At 44.8% G+C, this 19775-nt stretch overlaps 1 protein-coding gene and 1 long non-coding RNA gene across 4 annotated transcripts in view; both read right to left on the bottom strand.

Moving 5' to 3' along the window:
* Positions 1 to 5356: 5356 nt before the first annotated feature.
* Positions 5357 to 9364, bottom strand: HEY1 (hes related family bHLH transcription factor with YRPW motif 1). Of its 3 annotated transcripts, none has more exons than XM_004047185.4 (5): positions 8918 to 9364; positions 8567 to 8642; positions 8358 to 8441; positions 8000 to 8081; positions 5357 to 7110 (listed from the first exon to the last, which is right to left on the bottom strand). In XM_004047185.4, the coding sequence occupies exons 1-5, from the start codon at positions 9004 to 9006 to the stop codon at positions 6527 to 6529; spliced, it is 915 nt and encodes a 304-aa protein (XP_004047233.1). In that variant the 5' UTR covers positions 9007 to 9364; the 3' UTR covers positions 5357 to 6526. The 3 variants fall into 3 exon arrangements, with proteins under 3 accessions (XP_004047233.1, XP_018888431.1, XP_018888432.3); XM_019032886.4 differs by having other exon boundaries at positions 8346 to 8441; positions 8918 to 9350; XM_019032887.3 differs by lacking the exons at positions 8000 to 8081; positions 8358 to 8441; positions 8567 to 8642; positions 8918 to 9364 and adding an exon at positions 7549 to 7991.
* A 984-nt stretch (positions 9365 to 10348) lies between these two features.
* The window catches only part of LOC109027963 (uncharacterized), a 34102-nt gene continuing 24675 nt past the window's right edge, over positions 10349 to 19775 (bottom strand). The window contains exons 2-3 of the long non-coding RNA XR_008668089.2: positions 12914 to 12969; positions 10349 to 10431 (exon numbers count right to left, since the gene is read on the bottom strand). This is a non-coding gene — a long non-coding RNA (uncharacterized lncRNA). The remainder of the gene's footprint in view (positions 10432 to 12913; positions 12970 to 19775) is intronic.

The raw sequence follows: 19775 nt of genomic DNA, 5'->3' as shown, positions 1-19775 counted from the left end.
TGGGCAACAGAGCAACTGTCTCAAAAAATAAAATAAAATAAAATAAAATAAAATAAATAAAAATACAGTTGCTGTGCTCCCCCATCCCCATCCCAAAGGTTGTACTAAAATGGGGGAAGATCAAAAACACTGAGACACCCTAACTGGAGAGAAGGTGGAAGTGAAGATAAATTGAAAGCCTATGTCTTCAGAGGAGAGTGGGGGCTTTTGTGGGGAATATAAGAAAGGTGGTTGGATGCAGTGGCTCATGCCTGTAATTCTAGCACTTTGGGAGGCTGAGGTGGGCGGATTGCCTGAGCTCAGGGGTTCGAGACCACTCTGGGCAACACAGTGAAACCTCGTCTCTACTAAAAATACAAAAATTAGCCGGGCGTGGTGGCAGGTGCCTGTAGTCCCAGCTACTCAGGAGACTGAGGCAGGAGAATTGTTTGAACCTGGGAGGTGGAGAGCGAGACTCCGCCTCCAAAAAAAAAAAAAAAGAAAGAAAGGTGACCAATATCCCTACATTCCCACTAGGCACACAGAAGTGGGAATAAATAAGGAAATAAATAAATAAGGAAATAGACTTGAAGAATGTTTGAGTTTGGTTTTTTTTTTAAAGCAGAATTTTGGCTGGATGCAGTGGCTCACACCTGTAATCCCAACACTTTAGGAAGCCAAGGTGGGAGGATCGCTTGAGTCCAGAAGTTTGCATACCAAGACCCTGTCTCTCTATAAAAATAAAAATAAATAAAATTAAAATAAATAAAAGCAGAAATTTATAATAGTGAAGAGGAAGTACTGAAGTGAAACATAAAATTATCTTCCCTGGGAGTACTGAAGGTGGGGGCTGGAGGATAAAGACCTGCCTGTCTGACTCTCTCTTGCTCTGCTTTTTTTTTTTTTTTTTTTTTTTTTTTTGACAGTTTTGCTCAGGCTGGAGTGCAACGGCGCAATCTCGGCTCACCACAACCTCCACCTGCTGGGCTCAAGCAATTCTCCAGTCAACCTCCCAAGTAGTTGTGATTATAGGCATGTGCTACCACACCTGGCTATTTTTGTTTTTTTGTTTGTTTGGTTTTTTGTTTTTTTTTAGTAGAGATGGGTTTCTCCATGTTGGTCAGGCTGGTCTCAAACTCCAGGCCTCAGGTGATCCGCCCGCATCTGCCTCCCAAAGTGCTGGGATTACAGGCATGAGCCACCCTGCCCGGCTGCTCTGCTTCTTAGTGGAGACCAAGGGGGTGGATAGGATTCATTCACTCATTCAACAAATACTTACTGAGAGCCTCTAATGTGCTAGGCAATTTTAAGTGACAGAACTGTAGAAGTGAACAAACCAGGTAAAAACAGATAATAAACAGTCAATGAAGTATCTATTCTGTCAGATAATTCTGGGTACAGTGGAGATAAACAAAAGAAGAAAGGGAGGTAGGGAGAGGCGGATGTGGGGATGAGAGACTGAGAGTGGGATGATTGTTTTAAATAGAGTTGCAAGGAAAGACCTGGTGGGGAAGGTGACCTTTGAGCAGAGCCGCAAGTAGAGATTACAGATAGGTCAGCAGACCGTTGGGGGAAAAGCATTCCAGGCAGAGGGAACGGCCAACACAAAGGCCTGGAGATGCAAACATGTAGAGCACGTTCCCACAAGAGCAGACAGCAAGTGTGGCTGAGCAGTGAGGAGGGGCTAGTGGTAGGAAATGAGGTCAAAGAGGATGATCAAAGCCTCAGATATGTCATTCTTTAATTTTATGATTCAATGCTGCATTTATGGAACATCCCTAAGCACCAGAAACAAAACCATGCCCAGGGGAGGCATTTAAAACAAAAAAACAAACAATACTAAAAGTAGCTACAGAAACTGTTTAGGTATCAACTCTATCAGAGGTAAACGGCAGTCTCTTTCTGGCTAAAATATAACGTTTTCAAGTCTCTTCTGCTACATCAAGCCATAGATAACCTACCAACCATCTATGATTAAGAGTTTTCAAATTTAGGCATGGTCTTTTAACTTGACTGTAACAAAAAATGCCAACATAGGAGTAAATTCAATGGGAAATTTTACAACCAAACTATAAAGAAGCCTAATGTGGCAGTGGATTAACGCAAAATCCAGATACCTGTCTGTGTTCCTCAGACTCATCTCTTAGGGACATTTGTTTACCTTGAATTTTGCTGGGATTTACAGGCTTGGGGGAACAGTTCTGTGACAAGTGCCTGTCAATACCCACAGACAGCTCAAAAAGAAAGGCCTGGGTTTCTTTTTCCTTGGCTTTCTTCTCACCTCTCCCCACCCCCCGCCCCAGAGCAGAACACTGAAGGATCTGAGAGAAAAACCCTGCAGCTCATCAAGATCAAGGCAGGCATTATATTTCAAGTTGAAGTTCAAAACAGCTTGCTTTTTGCTGAGACGTCTTACTTCCTGAAATCAGATGGTGCCTTTTAGTACTTCAGCGTGCTGAGTCACAAGCGAGCTACACACTCGCTCTTTCATTTCAGGCTGCCAGGCTGAGAACTCGTCTTCCTCCATGGTAAAGGGAATGCAAGGACCCAGTTGAGAACACCTTTAGAAGAGGTTTCTGTGAAGCAGAAACCTCTCTCCTTGCTTTATTTTACCTTGAGGAAATTGGACAGCCCAGAAGTAATTTTTTAAAAAACTCTGCACGTAATCTTTACATAATATCACCTACAGCTGCCTAAAGACTGCAGTGTTGATTTTATTTTAGCTTATGTTTACCCATTTATTGTAGCATATTCAAAGCACGGATGACAAAGATATTAGAAAATTCCAGCCCTCCAGAGAGCCATTCAGATTAGAGCCCTGGAAGCTGAGAAATAGTTGTTGCCCATGGCTCAGTCTTGCTGGAAGACAGGTTTTGGTGAATTAGTGACTAACCAATAAAAATTGGACAATTTCACATAAAAAATCCAAATTTGGAGATGCCTTTGGAAACTTGAAAGATCTGCTAACACTGGACTAAAATTTCTGCATAGGAACAATCGGCGACTCCTCAGCCAGACCCGGAGACAGAAATGGGTGCTGGGAAAATGTGACGTGCTCCCTGGGTCATCACTCACCTGATACCACTGCATTCCTCCCCAGTAGTGCCTGTCCCTGTCACATGCACCTGGGACCCTCACCCAGTCCAGCCACTTTATTTGACAGATTAGGAAAGTGGGGTTCAGAGAATCATAATGACTTATCCAGTGTCACCCAATTAGGTAAAAGCAGGAGCCAAAAATCTTTCCAAGATGCTCTTATTCCCTGGGACTCCAGTTGTAAATGAAATTGGGCTACATTTGAAGCAGTGTTTCAGATGATATTAGCTCTGAAGTGATTTTAATTATAAATCATCACCAGAAACTAATGAAGGCATCAAAGCTGTGATACTGGTATAGATGGGAAAGGCTGGGGAAAAGTATAACTAGGAGATAAAACATTTCCTGAGGGATTTCAAATTTAAGTAATCTATATTTAAAATATCATGATTTTAGTGAGTCACAGAGTGGGGCAATGAAAACCTGGATAAAAATCACATCCTCATTTAACTAGACTGAATAAATTGGAAACAATTATTCCTTGGATTTTTAGAGGCTTTTTTAAATACAAGAATTCTGCCCATCTATCTACTTCATCATATTAATTCATGGTAATACATTAAATGAAAATAGATGAGTAATTATTGAAGCCCTTCAAGATTCTTTATAACCAATGATTTATTTTCCTTATAAGGTAAACTTATTCATTCTCTGAAAAAATTTTGTTTATACACTGGTAGATGTATTATAAATGTACATATAATACAAAAATATGCTGGCCCTGATAACCCTGGTGTTATATTTTTCCTAATTGCATCAACAGAATAGAAATGGGAATTTTCCTAAATTAATTTTTCTATACACTATTGGTACATAGTCATACTCCATCCTGCTTCCTAGGAAGCTCACACTCCACCTGCACCATCCTCAGATACTTTTCACCTTGAAAGGGCTTGAAAAGAAACCAGAATATTTCCATGGAAAAGTATGTAATCTGGAAATGAACTGCCACGCCTCCCGCTAACCAGATATAGCGATCATTGATGAGACAAGTGGAACATGCTACATGTTTTACAGTTCCACAGCTCTTTCAGCAGAGCCAGCAAATGAGAGGCTTCACTTCTTACCACATTAGCAGCCATCTAAACCTATGTAACAGTAAGAGATAGTCGAAGTACAATGCTGTTCAGTAATGCTGTAATGTCACTGGAAATCGCGGTTGCTAAAATTAAACTGACACTTGGCAGAAATTAGCATAACACTTTCCATCACAGCCTTATGACAGAAAGAGTGTCTGCATGGCACAGGCAATGCTGAGAGCAGAGCTGTGCATCACAAGAGGGATCGACGTCTGAGGCCATGCAGAGAAAGCTTTGAAGGGATTGGAAACCCACAATCACAAAAATGCCGCAGTCTCCCATCCCTTCACAGGGACACAGAAGTTGAAGCTCAAATTCAAACTCCAAACTTCTCTTTGCCTTCTGACTCTGTTTTTTCACCAGATGGGAGGAGGGGCTCCGTGTTTGGGCAAAGCAAAGGAAGGCTTTATTTTATCATCTGCCAGCATGGGTTTTCTCCTTCTCCTCCCCACCGCCCTCAGGATCAAGACAAACTCCTTAGGAGCACTCCTTAATTGGCAGAGGGCTATTTTTAAGGCAATGGGAAGACACTCCTCTCCCCTGGGGCCCAGAATACGCCCTCCATGCTGGCAGTGTTTTGTTCTAACCTAAAGCATATGTCAGCTTCCTCACTACACAGCTCAGGAGTCCAGTGCAACTAAAGAGTTAAATTCCTTGGAAATAAGACCAGTGAAGACTTCTGGAGCTGTGCAGGTGCAGAATTACAGCCTGCCACTGCTCATCAGGCCACAGATTCCTGAGCCCCTACATTTGGGTCTTCTTGTTTTGCCATTTAAAAAAATTAATAAAAGAAATAAATTTCCATTCTCTCAGCATAGAAATGAGCACATAGTAGGTACTCTCAGTAAATATTTGTCAAATAGTCAACTACGGTTTTAAAATATTTCATCCAAGCTCCTTTCAACCCCTGTAAGTCTCAGTCTGATTTCAGCTTTCCTAATCCACAGATGGCCAGTTTAGGGCCAGATCATCTGACATAAGAGCAAAAGGGCTATGTCCCCTTGTAGGAGGCAGGGCAAAGCTCTCTGCATTGTAATGAAGTCACCTTATTCAACGGCACGAATTCACACAGTTTAGAAGTCCAAGAATAATGAAACTGGTAAACATACAAACCAATCAGGCAAAATGAAAACCAAGGAAAGTTTATCTTTTCTTAGCCAAGAGGGGGAAAGGCCAAGGTATGTAAGACATACACCACAGAATACTTTGTTCTTTCTTTTTTATTTAGTCACAACACATCAGTACAACAGAGGTCAAACCCAGTTCAGTGGAGGTCGTTTAACTACACCTGCTAAAAGAATAAACCTGAAAAATGATATTTTATAGCCCAAATCAAATTAAATAAATCAACGAGAAGGAGGCAGGAAAGCCCTTTTAAATACCTTGGCAACCACAGTTCCATGCACCAAAAGGAAAACTCACATAAAAATTTCCAGTTAAAAGAAAATATGGCAGTCCCAGGAAAATTAGGTTATGCATTTAACAGGTTCCACTGTACTACTCAATTGACCACTCGCACACCATGATCACTTATCCATGTTAACATTTGTGAATCTGAGATCCGTGTGATTAAAAATTCTTTGCGTTGCTGGGGCTGGTAAATGCAGGCGTATTCTATTCAATTACCTTCAGTTTCCTTTCCACCAACACTCCAAATGAGACCTAACCTATCAGCGGCTCTCTCCTAACTAAATCAGAACTGCCAGTCCTGGCAGATACCCGCAGCTGGTCAGATGGATTCAGGGCCACCAACAGTTTGCACATTCACCTTTCTGCTATAGGAGGCAGACAATTTACTAGTCTTCTTTCTTGGATAAAGCTGATCATCTGATTTGTCAACGCTTTGTTCAGAAATATAAAATTCAATATAGTTCCCCTCCCCCCAAAAGAATATTATTTATACAACACCTTAATCTGTCAAAATATTAACAAACAGAATCATGTTAACATTAAGCATAGTGGTTTGGAAAATTAATTCTAAAAACAGACCATAACTATACAAGGAGAAAAACAGACCAAAAATACTAAATGTTAAGATTCCCCAAATTTTGAGGCAAAAACGGAATCATTCTGGTTTACAAAGTAAATTAGGCACAGTACAAACCTATCACAAAGTGTTGGCTTATACTCACTATTTCAATTTAATGTCTTGAACAAAATTTAACAACTAGTTTTTAAAAACTGCTAATACATGACATGATGAAAAAAACATTAAAAAAGAAAAAAGTAAACCAACAAACCTTTAGTCTTTAAAAAAAAATTATCTGAAAGTGTACCTTTTTCCTTTTACTGACGACTTTAAGGTGATGTTGGCAACAGTCCAGCCCAGCTGGGATTTTAAACTTTCCCCTCCCTCATTCTACATCAGTTCTTTAAAAAGCTCCGATCTCCGTCCCCCAAGGTCTATAGGGCTTGCCAAGGTTTGCAGCCTGCGTGGGTGCTGAAGGGCTCAGTGCATTGGGAGACAGTAAGTGGAAGGAGCCGAAAGAGAAGGGGAAGGCCGACAGGGAGGCCACTGAGGAGAGCAGAGGCGGCGACAGTTTGGAGGCGGAGGTGACCACAGGGAGCACCGGTCCAAGGCTGCCGCTAGGGGGCGCTCGCAAAGCAGGCGCCTCCGGATGTGCCGAGCCCAGCCTGCCCTGGTGGTGCGGTTCCGTGGGTGAGGCCGTGGTGCCCGCGTTCCCGTGGCCGTTCTGGGGCAGCAACAGCGGGTGCGCGATGTGCGGGTGATGTCCGAAGACGGTCCCCCAGGGAATATGTCCGAGGCCCGCGTGGGCGCCGCTCGCGGCTTCCCGCTGGGAAGCGTAGTTGTTGAGATGCGAAACCAGTCGAACTCGAAGCGGGTCAGAGGCATCTAGTCCTTCAATGATGCTCAGATAACGGGCAACTTCTGCCAGGCATTCCCGAAATCCCAAACTCCGATAGTCCATAGCAAGGGCGTGCGCGTCAAAGTAACCTAAGGAAAAGAACAAAAGAAAAATCTCAGGGCTTTGCCCGTTTCCCTCATTTCTTAAGTCCCAGAGACAGCCCTTCCTGGCACATACCTGCATCCCTTAAAACACAACAGTCAGGGGTTCTTCCGAAAGTCTAAATACTTTGGAATCAACAAAAATCTTTGCATTAATCAACATAAGCAGAATGTGTTTGCTAATGCAAGTTCAAAGCCCAATTAGAAGCTGCAGAGCAGAAATTGGAATTATACCCTACCAGCAGATGAAACTATGTTCATTCCTTTAATGTTTTCCCTCAACAACAACAAAAAATACATCAAGGGCAGAGAAACCACAGAGCAGTGAAATTCATTAGACACACAGATGTAAGTTATCATCGCGGAGCTTTTAGGCACTTGGACCTCAGTAAAGCATTTTCCTGCTGGAGAGACAGACACACAGACCTTGGTCTCCTGTTAGGTTTCCTCTACTTAACCAGAATACATTTCTTTCCTCAAGAGGCATGTGGCAGCACCTTTTTTTTTTTTAAATCCCGTATACCAAAAATAAGACCACATATTGTTTTTAAATGCTTTTTCTCAAAATAGCAATGGACAAATGTGAAAGCTACCTGATCTGAATCAGGGCTGTCACAACTTTTGAAAACCTCACAAATAATAGGTATTTTTCCAAAAGATGCACTAGCTCAATCTGCAGAGAGCTGGGGTGGTGAATTCACTGGAGAAGATTCTATGTGCATTTGAAAATGTATTGACAGGGAACTGCACACACCACACACCGTTCTCTCCCCACCCCCAAAGAAAAATCAGGCAGCTACTGCACCAATCCTGGCCTTCAGCCGCTGCTCACTCTATGCCAACCACTCAGAGCCCCCACTAGGTCTAGGAGATGTACCTTTCCCTCCTGCCGTATGCAGCATTTTCAGGTGATCCACGGTCATCTGCAGGATCTCGGCTTTTTCTAGCTTAGCAGATCCCTAAAGATGAGAATGGCAAAAGATTGATTTGGCACAAGTTCCTTTGGGGAACAATTTAAAATATGCAAACATATATACAAAGATACATGCTTTGTAAATCGTAAAGCATGGACTAAAGCAAAATCAGTTGTCTTCACAAAATACGCTGGCATCTGTGTACGAATTCATCTAGGCACAAGCAACACAGCTATTTTCCAAGGCGGATGAGATTAATGGGGGGAAGATTCAAAAGGTGCAGATAGCTATGCTGAGAGCTTTACCTACTTGCTCCATTACCTGCTTCTCAAAAGCACTGGGTACCAGCCTTCTCAGCTCAGACAAACTGTTATTGATCCGGTCTCGTCGGCGCTTCTCAATTATCTGCAGAAGGCAAGCAAAACAAAGGAAGGCATTACCATAACGACCGTAAATTTCAAAGACCAAAAAAAGGTGGTTATTTCCGTTAATCAATAACAAAAATAAAAGGAGAGTGTAAAGAGACTCACTCCTCTCCGTCTTTTTCTGGCCAAAATCTGGGAAGATGTAGTTGGGGACATGGAACCTAGAGCCGAACTCAAGTTTCTGAAAAGAGAAAAAGAACAAACAAAAACTGAAATCGCCGTTAAACGAGGAGAGGTGATCTGAGAGGTCGCCCCCACGCCCTCCCCGCACTCAGACTTTTTTTGCCACTTGGGCTGGAAGGCGCCTAGGGGTTCCCTGGCCGCAGGCTGCCGCCAGCCCGCGACGCGCGGGGGTCAGCGCAGGGCACCGGCGCGCCAAGGGTCCTAGCCCGCTGTCACCGCGGCAGGCCTGCGCTCGCCTCCCGCTCTGGCTCCGCTCCGCCGCCGCCAGCTCACCCATTCTCGTCCGCACTCTCCTTCTCCACCTCGATGGTCTCGTCCAGCTCGCTGTCCGAGGAGCTGTACTCGGGGTGAGCTCGCTTCATGCTGGCTGCCTGGGGGATCCAGGGGAGGGTCGGCGAGGCGAGCAGGGAGGAGTTAACTACAGCGGCGCCTCTCCGCTCTCGGCTGCTCGCGTTCCGCACACACTGATCCCGCTCACGCTTTGCCTCTGGTTAAAACTCAACCATCCTTTCCCACGCTGAGCCCCTTCCCAGGGCCCTGGGGAGGGCGGGGGAGTGGGGAAGGCGGGCGAGGGGGCGGAGAGGCGGGGCGGCAACTCCAGGGCAACAGCCGCCCCCCGGCCAATCCGGTTTCTCGCGCCGCTGATTGGCAGCCGCTCCGGGGAGGGGCGGGAGCGAGGCCGAGGGCGCTAGCGGACCGCGCCCCCGCCCTCCGCGCCCGCCCCTGCCCGGCGGCGGTGCGTCGGCTCCGTGGGGGCTCTGCCCGGCCTGCACTCAGGGGAAGGAGGAGGCGCGGGCGGCGGGGAGGCGCGGGAGGCCGGGCCGGGACACAAGCCCGCCGGCGGCCGCGGCTCCTCCCCGCCCCGCGCGCCCCGATTGGCCTGGCCGCGCGCCAGGGCCGAGCCTGCAGCGCCTCCGGTGAGCCGCACGCGCCGCGGGCCGTGGGAAAGTGCCGGCGCCGCGGCCGCCAGCCAATCCGGGCGGCCGGCGACGGCGACGGCGGCCGGCGGCGGCGGCGGCGCTGGGCGTCCGCATGAATGGAGAAGAATGGGCAGGCGGGGAGCCGGGCCGCGCGAGGGCGCGCCGGCGGGGGCTGGGCGGCCGCCGGCCGGGCCCCCAGTGTGAACCTGTAATCGGAGCCTGGGCGCCGGCCGGCCTCGGAAGCCGCCGCCTAGCGCCACCGTAAATCTCGCCCGCGTGGCCGCCAGTGCCCGGCGGCTGGAGGCGCGCGCTGTTGGTGGGGCCGTGCCGGGTGCACCTGGCCCGGCTGCGCGCCGGCGGCTCCGCGGAACCCGCAGGGAGCCGGGAGAGGGGGCGCCGGGCGCGTCCACAGTGGCCACCAGCCCAGGGGCCGGTCACATGGAGGAGCAAGCTGTGGGCTCAGGGGACGCTCTTTTTGATTTCTGGGACCGAGGCCGCACATGCAGCCAGACTCGTTTCCGCAGGGGCTTCCCAGCCGCGGAATGGAATGAATACCCCTGTGCATCTCATTTCCGGGGAAGTGGAGCACTTGTTTTCTCGGCCGCCTTGGGGAAAAAAAAAACCCTATGGTCCCTGGGAATAATCATTATGCTGGGATTTTTTGTTGTTCCCCCGCCGCCCCCCCCCGCCCCCTCCCCCCCGGCGGCCAGATCCTCTCAGCGGGCGACAGGGTGGCGGTGCTGGCGTTTGCGTCTGAGGCCGGCCTTGCTGAGGGAATGCACGTCTCTGGCCCCAGACACACACCTCTGGCTTCGGCGGCTTGGCGTGGCGTGTACTGGGTGCTACGTGAAGTCTCCCCCGAGTCCACTAAGAAGACAGATTTTTTTTTAAATACAGTTGTAAATCTCGAAACTGATTTCTGATTCCAGAAACAGAATGGTTGTTTTAAATTTGAAAATCCGGTCTTCTGTCCCTTACAAAGGTACAGAGCAATTCGCATTCGTCTCAGATCCACTCTGAAGCTTGTAGTCCTGTCTGTGAGGGAAAGCTTAATATCCATCGGTGAGAATAACAAAAGGCGTTTTCTCTTTGCAAAAAGCTTCCTGGTTTCTAGACTTCCTTACTGATCTCAATGCCATCTTTTTTTTTTTTTTTTTTTTTTTGAGATGGTGTCTCACTCTGTCGCCCAGGCTGGAGTGCAGTGGCGCGATCTCGGCTCACTGCAACCTCCGCCTCCCGGGTTCAAGCAATTCTCCTGCCTCGGCCTCCCCAGAAGCTGGGATTACAGACGCGCGCCACCATGCTCAGCTAATTGTTTTTGGTATTTTTAGTAGAGACGAGGTTTCACCATGTTGGCCAGGCTTGTCTCAAACTCATGACCAAAGGTGATCCGCCTGCCTTGGCCTCCCAAAGTACTGGGATTACAGGCGTAAGCCACCGCGCTCGGCCTCAATGCCATCTTAACACACCCTGGATGCCAAGCACTCTGAGTGGCCGGCCTGGGCCTAATCCATAGTTCCTCTCTGGGCACCCCCATCCCTCCACCACCGCCCCCAACGGGAAATACAACCTCCTGGCTCCCACTGAAGCTTATTCCACTTCACATCACCTCCAGCCCTCAGCCTTTCCATGCAGCCCCTCTGCTTCCCTGTCTAGGCTGGGCCCTTCCATCAGCCAGCCTGGGTTTGTTGCTGCTGGCACCCCAGACCTCTGGCTGCCTGAAACTCCACCGCATGCTGCCTGTTAGTTGTCAGTCCGAGGTCAATCCCACCACCCGGCTTTCTCTCTGGAAGTGCAAATTTTAAGGCTCCTTCCTGGCCCTCCCAGTCTTCAGTCCAGGGCATCCATCACTACTTCCTGCCTCTTCCCTCCCAGAAACTGATGGTCCAGGCATAGGAAACCATCCCACCTGCTCTCCTCTGCCTTCCAGAAGTCCCTCTGACCTTCCATTTCTTTCCCCAAAGTGACAGGCCACCCTTCCCCAGAACCAATGTGTCTACTTCCCCTCTGGCTCTATAAATTTTCCCAGCCTCTGGCACCTACAATGAGTCAGCCTTTCCTGCTTTGGCTCATTTCTGCTGCTGTGGAGAGGCGTGGACAAGCTGCAGATGTTGAGTGAGACGAGACCGGGTGGGGTTAGGGATGCTTAACTCTACATTGGCATCCAAATGAAATATTGCTCACATGTTCATGATTACTTTTATGTCAAAAAGGAGGTTCTCTACGGCCAGGCGCAGTGGCTCACACCTGTAATCCTAACACTTTGAGAGGCCGAGGCAGGAGGATTGCTTGAGTCCAGGAGCTCCAGATCAGCCTGGGCAACATAGCAAGATCCCCATTTCTTGAAAAAGAAAATTAAAAATTAGCCAGGCATGGCATGAACCTGTAGTCCTAGCTTCGTAGAAAGCTGAGGTGGGAGGTTTGCGTGAGGCCAGGAGTGCCAGACCAGACTGGGCAACACGGCAAGATCCCCATCTCTAGAAAAAATTTAAAAATGAACCGGGCATGGTGGCCTGTGTCCTAGCTACTCTGGAGGCCGAGGCTTGAGCCCAGGAGGTCGAGGCTACAATGAGCTATGATCATGCCACAGCACTCCAGCCTGGGTAACAGAATGAGACTCTGTCTCTAAAAAAATTACAAATGAGGTTGTCTTGCTTCTTAACTTTGACTGATTTTTCAATGCTTCCAATAAATACGTATTCTTCTGTGTGCCATGTGCTGTGCTAGGGCCTGAAAACACAAAGGTGACCCAAAAGTCATCCATCTTGCACTCCTAGAACTCACATCCTAGGGAGAAGACAGAGAATACACAGTAAAGTAGTTATGGATGCTCCAGAGCTTGGAAGCACTTGTTGGTAAGGAAAAACGAGGGGGTGAGGATTCTTTATGAGGTCTGGGAAGGCCTGTTCTGAGTTTGGAAGGGACTTAAGATCAAGAAGAGGTGAACTAGGTGGTTCAGTAATAACCAGGAAGGAAGGGGCGGAGACCTCTTCCTTGAGTGGTGGGATCAGAGGAGAGAGTTAACACTGAGGGCACCAGGCCCAATTTTCTCCCATCTGCTATGTAGAAGGGATTTACCCCTGAAGGCTTTGAGTGAAGAACGACTTTAAACATCTTTGCTACCCTGAATGAAAGGTACGTCCTGCAAATTGACCCCTTCTGCAACTTAAATGGGACTGCCCAGGCCTGGCCCCTCAGGAAAAGGACCTTTTACCATTTGGGGGTGGGGAAGTGGGCAAGTGTTGCCTTTTATAATTCGTCTCTCCTGAAGAATCACCCTTTTTTATTTTGCTCAAAGGCATATTTTCTTGCCTGGTTTGTAGAGTCTGGGTTCAGTTACTTAACTTACCGTTCTGCAGGCTGCTTTTATCTGCGTTCCCTTGCAGAAGAGATACTCCAGATGTCCTGGAAGAGAGAGACACTCCAGATTTAGGAATTCACTCGAAAGGCCAGGCCCAGGTGAGGGCCTCCCCAGAGGAAAAGTGGTAGAACCTCCAGGGAGGAACAGCTCATCCTCAAACTCCAGCTGCAGCATTTCTCTATGAACGAGGCTTAGGGTGGCCAGCTTGTTGGAAGGGATGCAACCAGTAGCTGGGTGTGAGACTGGCCTTGAGGAAGCCCCGAATTGTCAATTATTCATTCATTAGAGCTTTGGCCGCTGTGGAGGTCCCTACTTGGATACCCTTCATGAGGCCCTGTCTCTGTCAGTTTGCTGGTGGGTGCAGGTGATCTGAATTGAACAGGCATGGGACATAGTGCTCAGGAGGACCAGAGGCTACACCTGCAGCTCTGAGAAAGAAGGGGCTGCCGCTGTCTCTAACCTCTTAGTCTAATTGCTGTACCATTCTGAGGCAAAGGTCTTTGTCAAAACAAGTTTTAGGTAAAGCTAGCCAGTGGCTGGCTGAAACCTTTAGGGCTTGCTTGCTTATGTACTTGCTTGACAAATTTGTATAAAGCCCCTAGTCTGTGCTGGGCACTGAGCCCAGCTAGAGCAATCAGGCTGAAAAGCCACAATCTCTATCAAGCTGCTCACAAGTTCTTCTTAGCTACATGACATTTAAGCCTCAATAATCTTATCTGTAAAATGGTGATATTGGCTGGGCCCAGTGGCTCGCGCCTGTAATCCCAGTACTTTGGGAGGCCGAGGTGGTTGGATCATGATGTTAGCAGTTCAGGACCAGCCTGACCAATATGGTGAAATTTCGTAGATATTTTTATCTACTAAAAATACAAAAATTAGCCGGGCGTGGTGGCACACACCTGTAATCCCAGCTACGTGGGAGGCTGAGGCAGGGGAGTCGCTTGAACCTGGGAGGCAGAGGTTGCAGTGAGCCAAGATCCCACCACTGCACTCCAGCCTGGGTGACAGAGCCAGACTCCATCCGTCTCAAAAAAAAAAATGGTGATATTAATAATAGTTATTTTCCAATGTCACAAATTAAATGTGATCAATTATATGAAGCACTTTACAACAATACTTGGCCACTAGTTAGCACCCAATAAACAGCATCTGCTATTATTGGCTTTTAATATACCTTCTCTGCCCATGAGTATATAAACTCTGAGCACTAAGTTACTTTTGTGTTTTCTTCTGATACTCTGTTACACATCTAATGAGGTTGAAAGGCAGTATAAATAATTATGTAGTAATTGGATATATTAACAGAATCTCTAGAAAGTAATATCCTTTTAACATCAGGAGAAGGAAACAGTGCTTCTTGTTAAGAGCACTAGATTATTTTGAGTAATATAAGCATCTGCTATTCATTATTAGTGAAAGTTTTGCTTTTTGAATCTAAGAAACATCTCCTGAGCATGTAGTGCTATAATACATGTATAAGTAAGGAGTGTACTCATGGAGTTCAGAGATGGCTCCTTCACGAGAACACAAGGAATTTTGACTAAGTGACAGTTTTCCTTTGTTCCTCATGCTTGCTGCTTTCTCTACATGCAGCATCTCAAACACCAGATTGCTTTGTGGCATGTCATGCCATGCAAAAGTGCACTTCCACTATCAACTTTCCTAATTGAGGTCAGATGTGAGATGTCTTGGTGTTTGCCTTGAAGGAATTGTTTAATTGGAACCCTAACAGGCAGTGGTATGGTACAGTGGAAAAAGCAGGGATTTCAAATCACCTGCCTGGGTTCAAGTCACTCTTTACTAGCTGTGTGACCTTGAGCTTGTCATCACACCTTTACCCTCTGAACCTCAGTTTCCTCATCCATAAAATAATAGCTCAGCATTCATTTTGTTTTATCGAAAGATAAGATGAGACAAAGCATTTTTTTCAAGTGCCAAACAAATGTTATGCCTTATGCTTTTAAGTTATGGTGATGATGATGATGATGTGAAGAATATGGGATGCTTCTTCCTGAGCCTTGCTGGACCATCAAGCCTGGAACTCCTGGCCTTCTTCCTGAGCCTTCCTGAACCTCTTGTGCCTGCCAGTGAATTCCCTCACAATGAGCAACTCCATCTTTTAAAATATACATATATATACATATATATATATTTAAAATACCAACATGCATTTCACAAAACATTAATTTCTCAAGATGCTTTGTAAATAAAAGAATCTGCTTCCAGATACATCTGGAAAACCACCTGTAAGATCTCGGGGCACATTACAGCATGAAAAGCTCAGAGACATTCTTAGTAAAGAAGCCTTATTTACATTTGTCTAACCCAGCACTTCCCAAACTCACCAGTTACAGCATCTTTTTTCTTCACATAACATGTGCTAATATTCCATTGAAACGGCATACCAAGGAACACACTTTGGGAACTTGTCATAGCATAAGGGTGGATGCATTTTGCTTTTGGTTAAAGATGACTGACACACAAAAAAATTAATCACAAGTGAAAACGAACTTAATACAAATTATTACTAAGTCAAGCGCCGAAATATAACTTTTGCTGAGTAATTTATCATCACCCATCCCCCTCCCATCCCCACTCTTCCGAGTCTCCTATGTCTATCGTTCCACAGTCTGTGTCCATATGTACACATTATTTAGCTCCCACTTATAAGTGAGAGCAAGCATCTGACTTTCTATTTCTGAAAGTTCTTTGCTGACTAATCAAAGAGACCAATTACTTTAATTTATATTACCTTTTAAATACTTGTAATAACAAACACCTTCACAGCACTTCATGGCACCATACATCAGAAACGGTTTTTAGAACTTTACATATAACTGATTGAATTCTCACAGCAACCCAGGAAAAGGGAGGTATTATTTTCTCCAGTTTTAGAAAAGGAAGCCTACGCAAAAGGAAGTAAGAGATTTGCCCAAAGTTGTATCTGAATCTCTGCCATTGGTTTGATTCCATGACAGCCTCTTTCCCTCAAAGAATAATTTACAGTGTATTCTTTTCTCAGTTAAAATGATACAAACATTAATATACAGCATACTTTTCTCAATTAAGCTAATTAAAATAGTAATTTGCAGAATATTTTCATACTTTAAATAATTCAACTAGTTTTTATTTTTACACGTCCAAGACAGCTCGAGATATAAATGAGATAAATCTTAGGGTGTCCTAAAGCAAGCTGGAGAATATCACTCCCTGGACTTTGTACCAAGTTGCATTTAGTGGAAGTGAAGCCTTGTTTCCTAGGTAGCCTGGATGCTGAAATAATACTGCAACAGTTGGGGTATATGACATCTTTGGATTTGGTTTTCAAGTATTTCATAATTTACTACTTTTTATGTTCTTAGATATTTATTATAAATAAATCCAAAATGATTTTAAATTATTAAAATTTAAAGTATATGTCTTTGGCACCACTAGAAAAAAAAAACTTCAAAGTATAGCAGAAAGTTCCATGTGAGCCCCAAACTGGAATTCACAGACTCTACATCTTTGAAACTAGAGGCTGCTAATCCACTAAGTGATCTGTTTGCCTGAACTGATACACACTGGAGCTTTGGTTTTAAGTTGAAAAGTTTTGTTTTGTTTTGTTTTATATTTTTACCTTTTGACTCAGGAGCACAGGGCAGAAAGGAGGGAGAAAAGAATTGAGGGAACAGATTTTTTTTCCTTTTTTTTGAAGTGTATAAATTTAAGGGGTACAACTGCAATTCTGTTCCATGGCTATATTGTGTAGTGGTGAAGTCTTGACTTTTAGTGTATCCATCACTCAAGTAATGTACATTGTACCCAGTGAGTAGTTTCTCATCACCCATCCCCGTTCTGTTCCCCTACTTTTCTGAGTCTCCTTGTCTATCATCCCACACCCTATGTCCATGTGTACACATGATTTAGCTCCCATTTATAAGTGAGAACAAGCATCTGACTTTCTGTTTCTGAGTTGTTTCACTTAAAGAGAATGGCCTCCAGTTCCATTCTTATTGCTGCAAAAGACATTATTTCATTTTTTATGAATGAATAGTATTTCATTGTGTATATATACCACATTTTTTAATTCAGTCATCCATTGATGGACACTTAGGTTGATTCCATATTTTTGCTATTGTAAATAGTACTGTGATAAATATATGTGTGCAGCTATCCTTTTGATGTAATGATTTTATGAATGAATAGTATTTCATTGTGTATATATACCACATTTTTTAATTCAGTCATCCATTGATGGACACTTAGGTTGATTCCATATTTTTGCTATTGTAAATAGTACTGTGATAAATATATGTGTGCAGCTATCCTTTTGATGTAATGATTTCTTTTCCTGAATATATACCTAGTAGTGGGATTGCTGGATCAAATGGTCATTATTTTTTAGTTCTTTGAGCAATCTCCATAGAGTTTTCCATAGCTGTACTAACTTATATTCCCACCAACAGCATATGAGTTCTCTTTTCTTTATATCCTCACCAACATCTGTTATTTTTTGACTTTTTAATAATAGCCATTCTGACTAGTGTAAGATGATATCTCATTGTGGCTTCAATTTGCATTTCTTTGATCATTAGTGATGTTGAGCATTATTTCATATGCCTGTTGTGCATTTGGATGTCTTCTTTGAAAAATGTTTATTCATGTCCTTTGCCCGCTTTTGAATAGGGTTATTTGTTTCTTGTTGTTGTTGAGTTGAGTTCCATGTAAATTCTGGATATTAGTTCCCTGTTAGATGCATAGTTTGCAAATATTTTATGTTGAGAGGATAGATTTTTGAGTCACATTAGAGAAAAGGCTTAGCACCAAAAGCTGAAGGAGTTATTTATATGGGAGATAATTCTGGTAAAAAGTAACAACAATAATAATGTTACATCAGCACCCAGGTGACAGTATGCTGCGGAGAACTGGGACAGGTTAATTCTGTGCCACCACCCCATGCCCCCCACACACATGTGCATACACACTGCCAAATGGCACTCTGAGGGTACATGGTGATGACTGGGACTTAGCTATAGAGGCAGTGCACAGGCCTTCAAGATGGAGATGTCACTGACAAACAGCATTGAACATCAACAAGGCATTACCCAGGCGGGGCTGAGAACTTAGAAAGGGGCCAAAGTCCTATAGTCTGGCAGGAAGGGTTAAGAATCATTGGAATTTAGGCATTAATGTGACCTCATTTGTAGTCAAAGGCTAGTGGGGCCAGGTAACATTCTAGTTATAAGACATGAAAGAAGTGAAACATGTTTAGTTATCATTCCTGAATTGTGTTACCCCAAAATTAATATGTTGAAGCACTAACCCCCAATGTAATAGTATTTGGAGTTGGGGCCTTTGGGAGATAATTAGGTTTAGATGAGGCCATGAGGCTGGGGTTTTTACAATGGGACTAGTGCCCTTATAAGAAGAGACACCAGACAGCTAATTCATTCTCTCCCGGTGCCATCTTTCTGTCCCTCTCCCTCTCTCTTCCTTTCCCTCTCTCTTCCTTTCCCTCTCTCTTCCTTTCCCTCTCTCTTCCTTTCCCTCTCTCTTCCTTTCCCTCTCTCTCTCCCTCTCTGCCCCATGTGAGGACACAGTGAGGAGACAGCCATCTGCAAGCTAGAAGGAGAGCCCTCACCAGAACCTGGCCATGCTGGAACCTTCATCTTGGACCTCCGGCCTCCAGACCTATGAGAAAATAAATTTCTATTGTTTCAACCACACAGTCTATAGCATTTTGTTATGGCAGCCTGAGCTAAGACAATTCCTACTTCAAAACTTTTATAAAATCTTAATGTCTTTGTAAGTAGGCATTTTTGTTATAGATAAGTGTTCTAGTTCCCAGCTTTTAGAATGTATTCTATTTTACTTGCCAGTAATTGAAGGAGCAAAATAAAAAATACAAATTTTTGCCACCTAAAAAGCCCTATTTTTAGAGCAATATATATTTTTCTATTTTTCATGACTTTTCTTTTTCAAATCCATTATAGATGATAAGTTGAAGAAATAAGACAAATTTCCAAATAAATGACAAAGAGCTTGGTATTCCTGGTAAGTATCACCATTTAAGAGGAGCTTGCATTTTCAGTCTGTAATTTTCTTTCCTGTTCTTGTCCTTTTTGAGCTTCTTGTCAAGTGACAGTGAAAGGCAGGGGTGGTTTGTCTCTGCCGGAAATTCCCACTGTGAAAAACTGGCCCTATCGACCCTATCACCAATGCACAATACACATGAGCCTAGGACCCCTTTAGGCTTTCAACCCATCTACCTCTCAGGCCAAATCCCGAGTTCATTGTTCCTGGGGTTTCCTTTCACCAGCCTTGCAACTGTCCCTCCATGAACAACTTTCCCAAGTGCAGCGGGCTGCACGCTCATCCTCCCTCAGAGTACACGCTGAAGACCACAACTCATTTCCTTGGATCTCAGTAGACTGTGTGCTTGAATCACCTTTTCTTTTACCCCCTAAAAACACTATAAAAATACTTCCATAATTTGGCTGTTTGGGTTTTATGTTTGTAACACTGTATTTAGTAATTATAATACATAGTATATAGAATAAAAGTAATGTATTTTTCCGCTGAGGAAAGAAAGTAATAGAGACAGAAAGATGAGTTGGTAGAATTTTTCAAATACATGCCATAATATCTCTCTCTTTCTTGGGGGGCGGTTGGGGGAGGGGGTTTCCCTTTGTTGCCCAGGCCACACTGAAGTAATGCAATCATAGTTCACTATAACCTCAAACTGCTGGTTTGAGTTATCCTCAAGTGATCCTCCCACCTCAGCCTCCACAGTAGCTAGGATGACAGGTACATGTCACCATGCCCAGCCAATATTTTTACATTTTTGTGCAGCAATGATCTCTCCATG

Source organism: Gorilla gorilla, chromosome 7 (genome assembly GCF_029281585.2).
Source record: "Gorilla gorilla gorilla isolate KB3781 chromosome 7, NHGRI_mGorGor1-v2.1_pri, whole genome shotgun sequence".
Taxonomy (NCBI): Eukaryota; Metazoa; Chordata; class Mammalia; order Primates; family Hominidae; genus Gorilla; species Gorilla gorilla.
The sequence above is the reverse complement of the archived record's forward strand: the minus strand, read 5'-3'. Positions and strand labels throughout refer to the sequence as shown.